This window comes from Chenopodium quinoa, unplaced genomic scaffold (genome assembly GCF_001683475.1).
Source record: "Chenopodium quinoa cultivar QQ74 unplaced genomic scaffold, ASM168347v1, whole genome shotgun sequence".
NCBI lineage: Eukaryota > Viridiplantae > Streptophyta > Magnoliopsida > Caryophyllales > Amaranthaceae > Chenopodium > Chenopodium quinoa.
Window position 1 is genome coordinate 18,786,485 of NW_018742204.1, and position 19,299 is coordinate 18,805,783.

Genomic DNA, 19,299 nt, shown 5'->3' on the forward strand with positions numbered 1-19,299 from the left:
AGATTATGTTTTCCTCTACATGTCAAACTCATAATACATAAATTGCTTTAGTTTTCATCTATTAGGGACATTATTGCTGAATTTCATTTAACTAGTGAAAGTTTTGATAGAAAAAAACATAATCTCTACTCATGAACACTTATTACTATATTTATTTTCTAAATTTAATTGTTATACTTAGTACAATATATAGATGTGGCACTTTATAAACAATGAATGCACTAAATCAGTGTTCATAAGTGGTTAGCAGTTCGGAAATAAAGTTTTGGCTATTAGATTTTTTGGTTCGATGTTTGTGTATATCTTAGCCGTATTGTTTAGACCGGTTAACATAAATAAATAACCTATATTTGTTTTGAGATTGACAATTTATAACATGATCATGACTTTTTTTTAAAAAAAATATGTATTTAACCAAGTAATACATGTGTCAAATAATATTAGGGCATAGTGATTTGTTTGGGGCGAGAGGTTAAAGATATAAATCTCAGCCCCTCTTATGTATTCAACCAAGATCGGGAACTATCACCATTAAATTTGTTCTATAACGAGCGTTTTGAAACGAATCAAATGAACGAATTGGAGGAAGTATATTATTATTATGTACATACTATTATAATGTGCATACTTTTTTTTTTTTTTTTCAAGTGCTATATTGCCTATATGTATGTTTCCATTATAGACTCATTCTATTTGCTTGGCGTTGCTTGGTGCATGCAAATATCATTTTGATAGGCTAATACCATATCAATTTCTTTCTAAGTGCGGAAAGTAAAATTATTTCTTTTGCTCAACATCTCAAAATTAGACACGTCCTCAAATTATAAATACCTTTTAGTAGTGCATGTATACGATTTACCTACATATTTATTTTTGAGGTAAACTTTATAGTAAGTACTAACTATTTTTATCAAATTTAATTCCCACCACTAAACCAGTATTCTTTGTTGCGCATATTCTTTGTGCTATAAATAATAGTGACACTTTGAGTGCATATTCTATAGTCTTTCATCAATAATTCACTCTTTTTTTTTTCAAATTACAAACTATACAATTTCAATTCAGAGTTTCAGCAATGTCATCAGTTTCTTCTTTCAATATTGGTCTTTTCCTCGCGCTATGGCTCCTCCTAATAGCGGGTTCTCTCTTTGATCCCCTTTCTCGTTATAGAATCTCTCTCCCTGACCCCTTTCCTCGTTATAGAATCCTTAATACTTTCTCATTATTGTTTCAAACTACACCTATTTTAACGTGATCACAATGAAAACATTTACTTTAATTCATGATACAATTAAATTTTCCCCTCAAAAAAATGATACAATTAAACTTTGTTACAATAGTTTTAACATATAAATGCATGTAGCAGTAGTAAGTATATCTATATTACAAAATGACATCTACTTTTTAATTTTAATATATGAAAAAATGAAATAATTTCACTTCTCTAAATGACTAGATGATTTTCTTTTCACTATCATAAATTGTATTTGTACAACTAGTTCTTTTTTTTTTTTTTTGAAAACTTTGTACAACTAGTTATTAGTGTATCATAAATCGGTCTGTACGTAAGTCTATTATTACCATTACATGGTAAAATGATACGGAGTATAAAATATAATTATTGTAAGATGTAACCCTAAAAGATGATTCAAGTTATTTGAGAGGCCGGAATTTTACTCCACTAATTAAAATATTTGTGTTTTTGTTTCAGGTGGATTTTGGAGAGTTGAAAGCTCAAGAAGTTTAATATCACCACGTTGTACGAAACCAACAGATTGTATACCAAATTGCCCTCATTGCATACATGTTTCATGCCTCAGTACTTGGTGCGTTTGTGGCTGCGGCCCTCCATCAACATAATGTTTAATAAAATCATAACAAGCATTATTTCCCAAATAAAAATGATTCAATTTTTCACATCTTCTCATCTCGATCTTTTTAAGTCGAGGAATCATATATATGTATGTATGTATGTTGGTGAACATTGAATCTTTAATTTGAAACTTTTTACATGTGATGTTTGTTACGTAATATAATTATTCGCCCTAATAATATAAGTGAAGATACTCGTCTTATGCATTTTTTTTTACTCCTTCTGTCTCTATTTTTCTTTATAATTAACTAGATTATGTATCAGAAACAAAAAAGTTGCAACAAGAAGAACAAATAAAGCGATGAAGAGAGATTTTATTTTGTAGCTATGAAACTATGGTGTAAGTCCGCATAGAAAAGAGCTAAGTTTAGAAGAAAGCGAGAAAAAAAAAAAGTTATGTAACATGTACTTTTTAAAAAATATATACTTATGTTATTCAAAATATACCCTCCATCCACTATTATGTGCAATAAATAAATATTTTATATCTTACAAATAATAACTCGTTGCACAATAATAATGGGCGGAGGAAGTATATGAAAACAAATACTTATAATACTCCAAAAAGATAAAGCGTTAGGAATTCACGGTCGAATTTGAGGAACTTTGACTCCAAAACTAAATAGATAAAGCAATATATACGGACGGTAGGACTATGTGTGCTCCAGCAGTTACTTTTAGTTTTAGTTCATGAAGGAGCAACATAGTTATTACTAGAGACACACTATGACATTAGGTGCAAGTACTAGAGATTAAATCATTTCAATGAGCAACTACATGTAAGTCCAATCGACCAATCTATTAGAGTTTCGTCCTAAAATTAATTAGTAATAGGTGGACTAGTCTACTAATCTAATATACTTATATGTTATTCATTATATTCTTTGATATCTTTATTTCTTTAATGTAGACAATTAGTCTCAACTCACATGTAAGTTATTTTCCATAATATCTAACAAGAAAATTGTTGACTCGTATAATCACGAGTCATAAAGGGGTTGTAAAACTAAGGTTTGCAAATAAGAGTAAACATAAAATGATTTTAATTGAGCAATCTTTATTTATCATTCTTATTCATTAAACTTCAATCTTTCTCAACATCACATACATGTTAATTAAACGCTTCTAGCTAGGACACTAGATCAAGTGCACGAACCATTGAGCGAGCTTAAACTTCACCATTGTTTTACGCCAACCAAGTGTTTTGACAACGTTGTCGAAAACACACTCATCAACATGCCGTTTAGCTGAAATAATTAGAAGATATGCTTTGATTTCCGATACTTCAATGTATCCAGCCTTGACAACTCCTATCAATTGTAATGGAGCTAGTGTACGGAGTACTAACTACCATTTCGAGACAAACGTAGTAAGGTGTGAGCTCGATCAATATCATAATAAAAGACAATATCCCAATAGGAAAAAAATTCCACCATAACATATCAATCAAATAATAATTAAGTGTTTTTCCATAGCTATCTATATAATTTACATCATTACATGTCTACACATTTCTATGGTCTTATAAAATCTAATATTACAACATTCAAAGAATTTCCAAACACAATTGATCATCTCTTCTACATGCTCCTACAATCAACAATTACATACAAAATCGTTACAGAACAAACCAACCCAAAGAATAAAAAAGGACTATGCACGTTACCTATTGGAAGTTTAGATGTTGAAGTCTCGTAATAATAGAATACATGTCTTGCCAATTGATGTACATAACTATATAAGACAGCACTGAAACAAAAACTGCGGTAAAGAAGAAAGACTTCTTCGTTATATACTTATTCTTCATCTTGCTGCCACTGTCTTGCAGAATACAATCATCAGTGGCATCTTCATGGTTAGAAGCAACAGAATCTGTAGCATCATCATTAGATTTGGAGGATCCTGCAGTTTCTGCGTTATCACGGTCTTTATGATTGACAGCAATAGAATCAGCAGCATCATCAACACATTTGGAAGATCCTGCAGTTTCTGCTTCATCATGGTTTATGCAATTGGCAGCAACTGCATCAAATTTGAAAGACCCTGTAGCTTCACCTATGTTGTTCTCTTCCGATGGCTCATCTAACTGTCGCAGAAAAAAAAAAAAAAGGCATATCGATGTTATATACTCATTAAGGACAGCAAGATGCAAACACTTCAGAAATTACATGTATTTTGTTTCTCAAACTTATGATCTAGCACTTTAGCCACATCAACTTGAAACTAGGAATTACCAAGACATACACTAGCTTCGACAAGGTACACTCGCTAACTCATTTGTAGTAGCTAGTGTCATAATAATGACCATTTATTCTCATCCAATCCCTATAAAGAAAGAGCCTATATTGACATAAAAAAGTCCAATCTCACCCTCCAAGGTATGAGCGGGAAGTTGGAAAATCATGACAAATCTCACAAGTAGAATTTCAGATACACCTGAGGTTTCTAACAGTCCAGAAACTACAAAATAAAGAACAGGAGTTAAAATCTGATGTATGATTCCGCACCTGGTTACTGGCGGTGGTAGAAGTTGGAGTCTCCACTACCTCCTCTGTAGTTGAGAGTGCTGTGATGATACCATTAGCAGTATTATATATGTTAGACTCTATCTCTTTTTTGTCAACGTCACCTTTGTTGCTTTGATTAGCCTTAAGTAAATTTCTTCTCATCTTGCGCAACTCTTCCAACAATATGGTGTTTTCTCTTGCTAAAGAAGATAGCTGCAAAATTGGATTTTCATTAGTCATGTAATGTTTGGAAAATGCCCGCGTTATACTTGTATGACAGAAAAGAGAAATTAGTTTGCTTACCTGCTTTTGAACCCTCGTTCTTTCAGTTTCCAGCTGCATAACCATGTCAGTAATAAGCTTTGCCCCGTCGCTAATTTCCTTTGCCCAGGCTACTTTCATTTTGTTGGCAACTTTCAGACTTTCCACCAATTTTTCATTTTCGGACTTAAGATTGCCTTTTTCTTTGTTAAGTTCTATGTTGGTTTCTGCTAATTCTAGGCACTGCTTTTCTGCATTCTCCGCCTTACTCTCAGCTTTTGAGAACTTCGATTTTAGCTCCTCGATCAATGTTTCCATATCCCAGATTGCTGTGTACAGCATATTTTGCTGCTCTTGACTGGCATCAGCAAAAGTCTTTGAAGTTTGCAGTTTTACTTCCAACTCTCTCACATTTTTCTCTAAAACAGTTATCTTCTCTTCGTTGCTATCACCGGTTTTAAGGAAAACCACTTCTTCTCTGAGCTCTACATTCTCTTCTGTTAAAGTGGCTAATTTCTCTTCTGCATCATGGGCCCTAGTTTCTGCCATTATAGCGTGTTCTCTTAAAGCTTCAGTTGCGTCTTCCATCTCCGAAAGTTGCTCCTGACTCGCTTCATAACATGCATTCACTTCTTGTAACTTTGACTCAGAAGCTTGCAGCTTCTTTTCAAGCTCTTCTAACTTCTGCTCCAATTTATCTTTCTTTTTCAGTTGTTCTAAGCTATTTTCAAGCTTGGATTTCAACTCCTCTTCTCTCTGAACTGAGCAATGCATATTAAACTCGTAGATTTGGAGTCGTGACATCATTTCCTTTGCAATCCCCATAAATACCTGGGAAGAATGTTCTACTTCTAACAGTCTTTCTAAAGCAACTCCTAGAAATGCTTCCATTCCCGAGGCAACCTCATTTGTTAGTGAGAGTTCCGATTCCAGCTCTTCCTCCCGTTTTTTCAATTCTAGTAATCGTTTCTCAAGATTGAGTTCTGCAGCAAAAGATTTTTCCAACATGCTTAGCACAAGTCTTTGCTGCCCCGCATTCTGCAAATCATAATGTGACCTCTCCAAATCCTCGTTTTCAATCGAATATGCTGCAGATAATAGAGGATCCTGGTAAGTACAGAAATTTACAGTTTGACTCTAGTTTCTGCTTATAAAAATTTACTAACTTACTACTTTTCTCGCGAAAAGATGAGAGTGTTTTGTGAAATTTTGCCAGTTGCCTCTTCAACTCTAAAAGTTGTTCCTGTAAATGCTTCCAGGAATTTTCAGAACCCTGCAATTTCCCTTGGAAGATAGTAAATATATCTCTTCTTAGTTTAAATAAACATATCTTCTGATGTGCATCATTGATCTTGGCTTGAAGGACTTCTAAGAAACTCCCCAACTCGGTGACCTCGGAATCTAGATATTCAAAAGAAAGATCAAAGATAAGAGCCTTCTCAATTTCTACTTCCGAGATTTTGCTGTTCTGCATGGACAACTCTCCAAGTCCGATCTCTCCAAGGGAAACAATTGTCATATAAAGATCTAAGTTTACCAGCTTCTCAGAAAAGTATGCTAAATCCAAGTCCAATAAAGTTAGCAACTCCATGAGCATAGTTGGTTCCATCAAACCATTTTCGCTAATTGAAACTCCGTTGGATAGGGAGTTACAAGAAGTCAATATAGAATCAGCATCATCTACGCCATTGGATATACAAGGATCCATTCCCATAGGTTATTCTTCCTGTTTCACGAGACACCTACTGAGAAGGGCAGTTAAAAAAAGCCTAATTGGTAATCGCTATTAAGGACAAGTATTAAATAGTACAAACTTTTGATCAATCATATTGCACAACCCAAGAAAAATGATGTATTTTTACTAATCTAGATATGATAAGAAACAACATATTGGCTGCCAAGAAGTTTGAGCGGTGAAGTCTTAGAGGGTGGTACTCAAGACCTAGGAATAGGACTGAATCTTGTCAACAGCACTATTTTATGTGGCTCTTCGTTGTTCGGGGGATTAGAAAGAGAGGGGACACCGGGACAGTAAACAAGTTCACTACAGTCACTACCGATTCCAACATCAAATAAATATAACAACAAGAAGGGTAAACTTTAAATTTTCAATCAAATAGTGGATAATGTAGCATACATGACTCAATAAATCACAGTTGCAAAAGATTATGACAATTTCAACACCATTGAACAATTCATCACAATAAAAGTGCTTAATCCACCATTCCACCTTACTACTTCAATCAATTACTAGTTAATAATGTAGCATACATGACTCGATTCGCTATTGTAGAAGATTATGCCAATATTAATCAACCATTGAACTAGTCAGAAGTTGTTGCTAAATCAACCACTATTACCCTCAAGTCAAATCTGTCTAAAAACTTCAAGCTGAAGTCAACAAAGATTCCCAATCATCCAAATCTTAACCCATTCACAAACTTTACCACAAATACTTCCACATTACAAGATTCATCAAACCAATTGACCTCTCAATGCACCAAATTTGCACAGAGATATAAAAAATCGCCACGCTTTCCACTGCTACGAGTCCATCTGTCCTTAGTTAAAGACTGTCATCAAAAATACAGTCTTAACTCTTATGAACTCGACAACCCTCATTGAAAAGTAGTATTAACTACAAATTCAATAGCTCAATTCTTCAAACTAGTCTCCCAACTAGTAAAATTAACCACTTCTACATCCTTTAGTAGTATCATCTCCACTAATTTCAGCTGAATTCTTTAATTATGACATGCAACTCTCACAATTCATCAAATTTAACCCACCAAGAATTAAAATTAACATTAAAAATTAAATTAAATTTAACTCAATCCTAAGTTCAATATACATAATTCAGCCCACATAACCAATTATACCCCTTAAAATCAAAAAAATAAAAACTTCATGCAAAAAAATTTGAGCAAAGGAAAAGTCAACTACCCATCAAAAATCAAGAACAAAAATTGGCAACCCAATTATACACATACATAGAGCTTAAAAAAAGAAATTAAATTACATGTAACACAACATTATAATAAGAATTAACAAGAATTAGTAATCAAAAATAATGAAGAGTGAAAATTAATCCATACCTTAAGAGAGAGAAAATGATGATAAGCTTTATTTTTCTTTTTTTTTTTTTATTTAAAAAAATGTATTTTTGTAGCAAGAATGCTCTGTTTTTTTGTTGTTGTTTTTGTATTTTTGGTTAAGTTTATCAGTCAGAGTCAATCACGGAGGTGAGTTCTAAAATGCGCCAAGAGTGCGCAGGATAAGATATTTAAGAGAGTAGAAAGTGGACCAATGATGAAAGCGTTGGAAAAGTGCGCACGTTAGTGTTAAAAGCGTTGGGTAGTTGAATGATTGAACGAGTGGCGGGTGGGGTTGATCGTGGAGCGTATAAACTTGCTTGTGGACAAAGACTAAACCACCTTAGATATGTAATTTAATGTTATTTAATTTTAATATTGATTATTTATATCATATGGTTTTAATGTAATTTAATTATTGATTAACTATATATCTATATATCATATGGTTTTTGTGGAATATTATTGATTTTATTATGGTAAAGGGCTTTACTTTATGTTGTTGAGGAGGGAAACTTGGGGTAGTGGAATTTAGAGTTAAGACTTAACTTTTACCTATTTTAATTTAAAGTTATAAATTCCATATTAAGAATATATAACTTCTTATGATGTCTACTGTTTTATTGTGGTCCTATTTGAATTCCTAGTAGTTGATTTGTCTAGTTTGTTAACTTATAATTCGACAGTATTGGTTATTTATATAAATGAGTTAAGTACTTAAGTGAATATATCATCTATCTGCTAGAAGATGGTTTTATTCTCTTTTTGAGGTCATTTTTAAAAGAATGATTCATATCATAAATATTTATGAAAGGTTGCAACTTCATAGTAAAAAAATAATTTTAGATTCCACCATTTTTCTTTCCCATCTCAATTAGAAGTTATTACGTAGTTGTAAAGTAAAATATGGCTATGGGATAAACAATTAGGAACAGAAGGAGTATCTAGTATTTAAAACTCAGTACCTACCTACTTTATCCATATAATGAAGTAATTTGTAATGAACAATGAGGATGTCATTCTAATACCATTTGGTGAAATCTTGGTAAGGTATAGTATTTGACAAAGTCTAGGGAAAAAAAAAATCATAGAATAGTCGTATCACCATTGCAACATTATTACGTACACAAACTACACTTTCAAATAGCTCTTCAAACTAACCTTTTGGGCTCAAACCTTTCTCACACATCCACTCTCAACCAAGAACTCCCGCTAGAAATTTGGATTGGTCAAATACCTCTATAAGCTCTAAACTTCTCCCAATCACACACACCCCCCGTTTTATAGGTATGTCATGAAGTTTGCAGCATAAATTGTCTTATGGAAGTTATGAGAATGATCGGCATAATTCCTTCTAACTTCTAAGTATTATTATTAGTTTATCACTAAAAATGTTGTTGGTGAATTGACTTGACATTGTTTGAATTATTCTAGATACATTGTTCATTCATCCTATTTTAATCATTTCCTTAAGAGAGTGAGAGATAGCTCAAGTGATAAAAACTTCCCTTCCGATTTCAAGTGAACTGGGATCGATTCTCATAACTTGCCCTTGTAGCTCTCAATTAGTATTTACAATGAGAGTAAGATCAATTAGTATTAGCCCACTAAACTTAACTTGGAGTCTAACAAAGCCCTAATTATTTATACCTACACCCTACTGTAGACAACTCTACCTACGCCCCGTCAAAACGATACCACTTTCTCTCTCTTTGTAAAGATAATGTGTTCTCTAGTTTACTCTGCCCAGAAATTTTCTTCATTTATCTCATCCAGTCGTCCCTCACCAAATCCTCACAAAGCAAGATCGTTATTGGGGTACCAATATCTCTTCTTTTTTCAATTTGATCTATTATTTTTTTTTAATTGTTGTTGAATGTAAGTTTAGATTTGGAGTAATTTGATAGGATTGTTCAGTGAATATTTGGATTGTCCTATTTTTTGATTGTTGTACTACATATAACAATTTAGATTGTTGTTGTTCAAATTTTGTTTTCCTCCTAAAGTATACACAGTTACACATCTCTATCTCATTGATTTTTTCAATTGAAAAAAATTCTAGCCAACAAATTATTGTGAATATTAATTCTTGTGGTTTTTTACAATTATAGCTGAATTATGTATGATATACATATTCTATTTTATGTTAAATTTATTTGTAGCGTGTTATTAAATTGTAAAAGCGTTAGACACAAAATTGAAAATAGATATTAATTGTATAATTTGATCAAAAATCGTATACATTACTTAAAATAACATCAGTCATTTGCATCAAATTAAATAATAATTAATATTAGCAGATGATTTAAGTTTTTTCTTTTTGTTTTGAAAAACAGATGATTAAGTTATAACACCGAAATAACTTAAACACATTAACTAAAGGACACCTTAATAACTTAAACACGACTAAATTAAAGGATATCTAAATAGATAGCTTAAACTAACACAACAACTAGCTAGCTAGCACCAGAGATTGATTCCTCCTCCATTGTGTTACAAAGTGAGTGCTTCAATCATTCCCTTCTTAAGCGTTTCAGAGCCTGAGACTGATCATTATGGGATGATTCCTTGATGACCATGTTGTCTTTCATAGCATTCAATTCCTTTTCAAGCATTGCCACTCGGTTCTCAAGAGCCTGAGTCCTAGTAATGCAAGCATCCTCCAGTACATCTTTGAGAGTGCTCAATTCCTTATCAAGGGTTGACACTCGGTTCCTCAGAGCCTGAGCTGCTAAATGGTGATTCTGATTCATCATGGTTGTTGTAACAACCTCTGCTGTCCATTACGGATTTGACTAAGTCCAATCTCTCCTGAAGCATTGCTGCTCGGTGATTCAGAGCCCGGGCTTTAGTTGATCCCTTAAAGACAGACTGGGGAATGGAATTCTCTGTTAAGGATTTAACCAAGCTCAACTCTTTCTCGAGCATCAATACTCGGTTGTTGAGAGCTTGAGTTGTAGCTGATTCATTGTAGGCCTTGTAGCTATTCTCGCTGCATTTGTAGGCTAGCACTTCATCATCAAAGGAGCCACAAAAAAGTGATACTCTAGACAGCTTCTCGTCGTCTTTCAAAGTCAGTTGATAATCATTCACACGTTTTTCCCCCTTCTACAGATCACATATCATATAAAGTCAGATTGAACTGGTTTTTTCACTTCCATTCTCAAATTACAGTCATATATTGGAAATATTATACTTCGTATTAAATTGAGATGATTGTAAAAGAAAGTCCTACATATACTACTTCCATGCATATTTATATTACTTCCTCCATTTCAGATTATTCGCAACAATTGAATATTTTATGTCTCACAAATAATACCCAATTGTTGCGAGTTTTCTAGAAACGAAGGAAGTAATAATAATTTCCATGGTCTTGACCAAGCTAATTCCATGTAAGTATGTGTGGTGTGTGGAATATAATCGAACTTGGGCACTCATAATCGGTTCAAAAAGAAGCCATAAAATTTGGGAAATTCCTAACAAATTTGTTTCTCATAATGGCATTTTCGTGAATAAATCAACAAATTTTTCATTATTGTGGGCTCCACAATTGAATAAAGTTCTTGATTTATTTACGAAAATGTCATGTGAGAAACAAAATCTCTCCATGAGAAACTGGGGCATCCTCGAGAAAGTCTACATATACTTGCATCAGTAGCATTCATGCATATTAACAATTTCCAAGGTCAAATTATTAACAACAGTACCTATTAATTCTAATTCAATAGGAAGGAGACTATATAACAAAACCATCTCTTGTATGTTTAAAATCTAACTAACAGCTAGTTAAGATTTTCTTTAACAACAACAACAGGGGTTACATACATACCTTTTTCAGAGAATGGGAGCACAATTTTTTCAAAGCTTTGTAACATTGCTTGTAATTCTTAAATTGAACGGAGAAACGGTACTCGCCAAAATCAATATCCCTACAATTAAGCTAAGAGTAGTGAGTGTGTTTGTAGGTAAGTGTTGTTATTCATATCATAGGTCATAGGTGGATTACCTAATTTTGGCAAGGGAGTGGAGGAATTTTCGGAGCGATGCTTCAGTACCAAGACCAAATCGCTTGAGATGGACTGTAGGCGAATGAGTTTGAGAGTGAGAAACAACAAGATTGATGAAGAGACGAGGATGATGAGACGGATTAAAGTGAGTGATAAGAAGGTGAGATCTTTTGCCACAACAATTAAAGAAAGTGCAATTGAGCTCATTGACAAGAAGTCGTATGGAGTTGTCAAACTTGTCATCCCAATCTGCACTACTAGAGTCATCATCATCAACTAACGACTCCAGAGTAGTGCCACGGATGATGATGTAGCCGTGATCGCCGTCTCTCAACTGCTCATCATAGCCCCTATCATCATACCACCGCTCACTACCAAAACATGGACACTCCAGTGATGGGTATCTCCACATCATCCGGATTAGTTGAGGCTAAGACTGATTTTCGGTTTCCGAGTATGGTCTGTATTGCACTCCAGATTTCACCCTTCAGACGGGAAGAGTACTCAGTAACATGTCCTTCGATTGGGATTAGATTGAAGTCTATTCTCAACGACCGGATTAGCTCATATTCATCCATCACCATTACAGAGAGACACACAGAAAGAAAGGGAACGGCGGCAGTGAGGAAATCTACAAACAATCAAATCTTATACAAAATAATTCCCTAATTTTATAAAATATAATTACTTAAAATAAAAAAAGATTTGACATACAATTCCTTAAAAAAAAAAAAAAATTGACATATCATTGACACAAATATTTATATAGCTATAAATAAAGTCTTAACATAATAATAAAAATATTTTACATCATTTTATATCTAGCATATCTTTCGTATAATCCTTTATTTTGATCACAATTTGTCAATTATAATGATAGTTTAATAATAGATATACGAAGTAGAAAAATACCGTGCATGGCACGGGAACTAACCTAGTCTTTTTTAAAAGTATTGTTTAACTACTCCTTGAATACTACTAAATGATTCTCTTAATAGTTTTTTATCCTTTTCTCCTTCCCTCAAACCCATCGTTATTTTACCTTCTGTGTTTCATATTCCCATTTTTTCTCCATTTTCTTCCTCCATATCTTCTAAGTCTCTTCCACAATTAAAAACTCGACATGGTCTATTGAATTGTTTCTCACCTCTTCTTTCCTCTGTTGCCCTAAATCCCCCTCTCTTCTCCCCCCCCCTCTTTTTAATTTAATGGATCTGACATTTATAGATCAAACTTGTTCCCATATTACTTAATCATTCCTTTATTAGTCCATAGCCCCGTGCTCTTTCTCTTAGTCTCTTTCTTACTTTCTAATTCTTCTTATCCCTATTTCATCCTCTAAAAGGCTTTGAAAAATTATAGATTACACATGTTCACTTTCCCCCCAACCCCCCTCTCTCCCCAGTCGCCTTTAGTTTTCTTAGCTTCTCTCTATCTGCCTCTTTCTTTCAGCCTCTTTATCTCTTTCTCTCTCGGGCCTCCTCTCTCTCCATCTCTCTCCTTCCAAACCCATCTGTCTTTCCCATCCCCTCTTTTGCTTATTGCCCTATTTCTTTCTCTTCCAACGCTTATCGATCTCTCGTGGCCTTATCATAGAGAACGGTTTAAAGAGCCTTATAAAACACATTTCAATCGTTCTTCTGTTAAGAGATGAATAAAGTTAATAGAACGGATAAAAGAAGCGTTTTATATGCCGAATCATAGAGAACAATCATCATCAAGATCAGCCGTTCTCTTTTCCCGTCCAATGATTCTAAAATAAAGATGCATGGAATATGCAGCGTATATACTTAACCGTAGCAAAGAGAACACTTGTTGAAGCCAACCGTTCATTATTTTTCCTATTTTTTATTAAAAATAAAAAACTATTTGCTGCCCCATTTTAGGGTCGTTGTCATTTGCGACCAATAATACTTTGAAAACATAAATCTATTTAAATTTTGTATACAAAGTAAGATAGAAAATAACAAAAATTCGAATGAAGAAATTATAAAGTTATGATTCAATAAAAGTTCAAACTAAATGAGCTTTATTATCATATATAAAGTTCACAAATTGAAACTTAAAAAACGAAAATCAACGTACAATAACTAACATAGCAGAAATAAATTTAGATCAAGCTTGTTCCCATATCACTCATTCATTTTTGTATTAGGTCGTGGCCCCATACGCTTTCTCTTAGTCTCCCTATTTCATTCTAATTCTTATTGTCCCTATTCCATCCTCTAAAAGGCTTTCAACATTAAAGATTACACTTTCCCTTGGAATGACAATTTAATTCGGAATCAATTCGAGAGTCCTATGCGATCCGAAGGAAAATTTTCGATTTGAATCCGAAATAGAAAGACTTCCAACCGATAACAAATCGGAATCCTAATAGGAGCTAGCTAGATCGGATTTGGACCCAATGTAGAGTCCGACCCGAGTCCGACTAAGTAATAAGCTGTTAAAATATGTTTTCTATAAAAGGTCAAGTAGAATATTCAAAAAAAAAAAAAAGCCCAAGTAGAGACCCTAATTAAATCTCCAAGACTTCAATAGCCGCTTCATTCTTTCTTTTTGCATTTTCTCTCTCTTACACCATCTTTTTCTCCCTCGTTCATTTTCTATGCAACATCATTCCTCTTGTAAGATGATAACTTCCTCCAATGTCATAAATTCATAACTCATTATGCATGACTAAATTACATCATCTGGGCTTTATAATCATGCTTCACCACGCTAGAGAGCTTGAGTAATCCGAATACTCAAAATATCATAGCCTACCCATCTTCTCAAGTCTCAATCTAGATTTTTATTACTACGTATACTCATTTTTCAGATCTAAATATTCGTGACCTAATTATATATGTGATGTATTTATTTGTAAATTTAACATTCGATTATATAAAAAATTTTGTAAAAAAAAAAAAAAAAAACCTAACTATAGTTAAATTTTTAATAAAATATAATAAGTAATGTCATAAGTAATAATTTAAGTATAAAAAGTTTATGAGTACCAAAGACAATTTTATAAAACTTTGTTCACCACTTAGAAAATTAAAAAGTTAGAGTTTACCATAGAGAATTTCCCAATTTTTATTTTGAAGATTTGAGATTCTTTATTAGATTCGAGTGTTTTTAAGTGATTAATCATGGGATTTTATTACCGGAGGAAAAAAAATTAATGTACATTTATATATGGCAAAATGTTAAAATTCATTATATATACTTCATTCAAAAATTCATTATATACTTGTTTCAAATTATTACATAGATTATTATACAGGTTCATTTATAAATTTTGTATATTGTTATTCAAATTATAGATATACTTATTCCAATATTGTCACTTCACAGCTTGTTAAACAATGATCATTTATATTTTATTTGATGTTCATTTTCATATGTATAAATATAATCGTATCTTTATCTACTCCACTAATATTTAAATATGTTCATTTTTTCTACGAGCCTCTATCATTATTCTTAAATTCCATCAATTAATATAAAAAAAATATAAATTCTCATCACCTATGAAAATAAGTATTTTAAATAAATTAAAAAAAAACATAGTTAAAATGTTCATTTACAAATTTCCTAAAAAAAATGTTCATTTACAAATACTATATGTTCATTTACAAATTACTATATGTTCATTTATAGAAATATATGTTTGTCTTCATTCGTGGACAAATTCATTATATTGAATGATGTTTTAGATGTCATTTTTTTGAGCTTCAGTCTTAATAATTTTCTCTATACTATCCTCCTCAATATATAGTCTTCAATCCTCTAAGCTTCAGTCTTCATCTTTTTCTCTCTCCTTCTCAATCACTTCACATATTTGGCATCAACCACAAAGCAAATTAAAAACTGGAACAAAAAATAGTCGACAACTTAGTTGCCTCGCCGTCGCCACCATCACAGCAGTAAACTAACATAATTCCAAATCTTCATCCCACATTTTTAAAGTAGGCAATTTCGGATCAAATTGCTTTTACAAATCTTGTGTTAGTTTCTTGTCCTAGCTTGGCTGCATTGTTTAAGTTCATTATTTGCTTGTTGAACTAATTAATCGTAATTTATGATAGATAATCAACTTTTTTTTATCAAATGATACCCAAAAATCTCTGCAATTCATAAATATATTTAAATCCAATGCGACAATATTACTGAAAATGATACGAGATCGCAGAGATGTAGTTTGCTAAATTTGATAAAAGATGGAGATCAATCCGTCCTTTAATTTGGAGGTGAAAGAAATTGGAACAAGGCCCAACTGAGTTTGCTAAAAAATTCATTGTATTATAGCTCATATGGCCATATTATAAACTTTATTCCTTAGTACAATTTATAATAAAGGAAGCCTGTCTAAGCCCAACTGAGCATAGACGGAAGGACCTAAAATACGGAGTACTTATATTTTCCAACTTCATAGACTTCAAGTCTTCATTCACTTGTTGTGTTAGGAACATTGTTCATACACGGAGTAGCAATATGAAAAATTGAATTATAGCGTCATCAAATCGGCCTCAAAATAACCTAGAGTGTTGCCAAATTTCTTTTATTTGAAAAAAAAAAACCTCATTAGATGAGTTTGAAAGCCGAGAATAATTTTTCTTTAATTAAATAAGGAGTTTTAGTGTCGGATTTCTGATTTTTAGAAACAAACTACTTTGCATATTTTGAGTCTCATTATTTTGGAGATTAACTACTACCTCCGATCCAAATTACTCGCAACTTTGGAATATTTTATATCTTACAAATAATACCCCAAAGTTGCGAGTAATTTGGACCGGAGGTAGTATTAGCTACATAAGGCTTTGTTACTCAAATTGAGTATCAACAATGAAGATGATCTTATGTAAGAAAACTAGAAGCTAGTAACCCTATGAGTTTCTTATTTGTCCAAAATTAATAAGGTTATTGATTTGTTAAGCATTTCCAATCAAAACTCAAATAGAGGCTCAAGAGGAGAAAAGAGTGTTTGAGTGAGTTGGTAAAAGTGAGAAAAATTATTAATTTTTTTTAAAAAAATCAAAAGTTCTTCATGCAAAAATCGATTTTTTTTCCACCTCTCCAATGACTAGTAATGGTTGTAAATTTTATTTTTTTTTATTCTTATTATTTTTTTATTTTAAAAAAGGCCAATTAAACAAAGAAAAAAACAATAAAAAGAAACAAAACATATACATCAATGATTAGTTTGGTTTGCAATTTATCTCGGGCTTTGGTGGATAGTTGAATCTTTAATGTATAAATCAAGACTAAAAACAAAAGATACATCAATGAGCTAAACTATGCCTAGGACCTCTCAACTTTGGTATTATTTTAGTCATGTATGTTTTCTCCATCTACTAAATTGATGCAAATAAGGGAAAGCAATAGTAGTCAAGTACCATCAAAATAGGTTTCTCCTTTTCAATGTCTCAAAACAAATGCACATAGATGTGGATGGACTACAAGAAATTAGAGACATGCCTATACCTTTACTTTTTATTATCTTTTGGAAAAAGGTTAGGTGTTGATATATAACTCTCAGTGCTTGTTTGACTATCAATATAAAACAATCATTGAGTATAGAACTTTATGTAGTGAAATATTAATTAGAATGATGCTACATATACATGGTTGTATGTGATAGCCCACATATAATGGTTGTATGTGCATGCCACATTAAAAGGGAGGAAAAAATAAGAGTAAAAAATAGGAATAAACTAAATGGGAAAAGTGGATCACAAAATACAAACCAATCAAATGCAGCCAACAATGGTTGGGGGGGCACATACAACCATTGTATGAGTAGCCTTTCCCAAAATATATTACGATGTTATTTGGTTGACAAAAACATACAGAGCAGGAAGTTGTGCTTCTAGGAACTTAATTATGTTTAATTTTTTGCTCCAAGATAAGTGATTTTTCATGTTCAACCAAATGACATTTTTCACTCCTTAGGAAATACATATACACGGGAAAAACTATGAATAATTTTTAAAAACTATAATTCATCAAACAATCACTAAATTTATTATACACTAAATAGTGCCGAGTACATATATTCATAATAAAATTTCTTATTTAGGTTCTATTCTTTCATTTTCAGCATTTCAGTTTAGCTAAATCAATTCAGTTCAACACAACTTCATTATTTAATTTGTTTTATTACTATTTTAGTTTTGTTCAATTTATTTAAGCTTCATTAAATTCACCTACTACGTAAATTAACTCAATTCAATCCAAAAAACAGATCCCTAATACAATTTGAGCATGTTATAGTCCTTTTTTTTTTGGGTGAAAAAAGTGCTCTAAAAAAAGGGGTCCCGCATGGTTCAGCAACTTTCTCAAAAACACACACTAGAGAAAATATGTTACAAGAAAGAGAATCCAAACTCAGAACTCAAGTATCTTCTTATGAAAAAGTTAGGATTTATATAGTCCAAAATTGCTAGTATGAAACTTTTAGGTTTTTGATAAGAAAAAGTTAACAGAAAGAATAGACAAAGAGCAACAAAATAATAATTCACTACTCGAAGAACATAAATATCATAATTATGTTTGAAGGTTCACCAATTTGTAAAAAAAAGGTTGCATAAATTTCATAAAAATTTATACGTGTGACTAATTTATGATCATTATATTGCTTTTTGGAGCTTCGGCTGACATCCCACCTAGATGAAACTTACTTTCAATTATTGGTTTAATTGTCTAAGATAATTGATGATACACTTCCATTTGAGGGTTTTTGCACACTTTACATACATAATTATACACAAGTATACCATTTTAATTGTCAACCCTAATTATAGGTTAATATTCTAAATAATAATATTTTGTCTTTAGAAACATATTTGGAGAATGAAGGACAATGATCATAATTAAAAACACAATATAAATTGGTTTTGATTGAAATAAATCACTAAATTGATCGAATTGGATGATAACTTTATACTAAAGCGTCATTACTAAAACATCCTATGCAAATATGCAATTAATGATCTTTACCCCAAACTATTAATTTATCAGTGTTACAAAACTTGTAAGTATATTGAAGTTTGATCTCATTAACTCAAAGTTATGACTCCTTATGAGATATATACATGTAAATCTTTCCAATTAAGTATTTAAGTTTTACTTGTTACTAAAAGTCTACAAATATGTAATTAGCTTAATAAGGTGGAAGTGTGAGTAACTTATACTTAGGGCTTGTTCTTTTCAGCTTAATTTCAGTTCAGTTCAGATCAGTTTTTAATTTTCTTCTCTCATTAACAATTCATTTCAGCTCTATTTAATTCAGTTCAGTTTATCAGAACAGACCCTTAATTAAGGGTGTGTTATATTCACCTGATTTTTACTTATATGAACTTATATTCTGAACTTATTATCTCTTATTAAAACTTATTTTAGTTATAAATTGAACTTGAAAAACTCTGATTAACCCTTATCACAATTTATCTTAACTTATTTTTCCTAAACTTATCTTATGTGAACTTATCTAAACTTATTAACCTTTATCTGGACTTATTTTTCTTGAAATAAGTGGAAATAAGCTGAACGAACGGGACCTAATAAATATC

The 19,299-nt window shown here is 32.0% G+C and overlaps 1 protein-coding gene and 1 long non-coding RNA gene across 4 annotated transcripts; one reads left to right on the forward strand and one right to left on the reverse strand.

Annotated features, from left to right (window-relative positions):
• Positions 1-981: 981 nt before the first annotated feature.
• Positions 982-2,087, forward strand: LOC110695784. The gene is made up of 2 exons (XR_002506209.1): positions 982-1,139; positions 1,712-2,087. It is a non-coding gene; the product is annotated as an uncharacterized LOC110695784 (long non-coding RNA).
• Positions 2,088-3,313: 1,226 nt separating this feature from the next.
• LOC110721152 (WPP domain-interacting tail-anchored protein 2-like) lies at positions 3,314-7,790 on the reverse strand. Of its 3 annotated transcripts, none has more exons than XM_021900290.1 (5): positions 7,737-7,790; positions 5,812-6,367; positions 4,684-5,729; positions 4,381-4,593; positions 3,314-3,959 (listed from the first exon to the last, which is right to left on the reverse strand). In XM_021900290.1, exons 2-5 carry the CDS (start codon positions 6,353-6,355, stop codon positions 3,540-3,542), a joined length of 2,223 nt encoding a protein of 740 aa, XP_021755982.1. In that variant the 5' UTR covers positions 6,356-6,367; positions 7,737-7,790; the 3' UTR covers positions 3,314-3,539. The 3 variants fall into 3 exon arrangements, with proteins under 3 accessions (XP_021755982.1, XP_021755976.1, XP_021755988.1); XM_021900284.1 differs by having other exon boundaries at positions 5,812-6,383; positions 7,737-7,781; XM_021900296.1 differs by having other exon boundaries at positions 5,812-6,386; positions 7,737-7,772.
• Between the last annotated feature and the right edge of the window lie 11,509 nt (positions 7,791-19,299).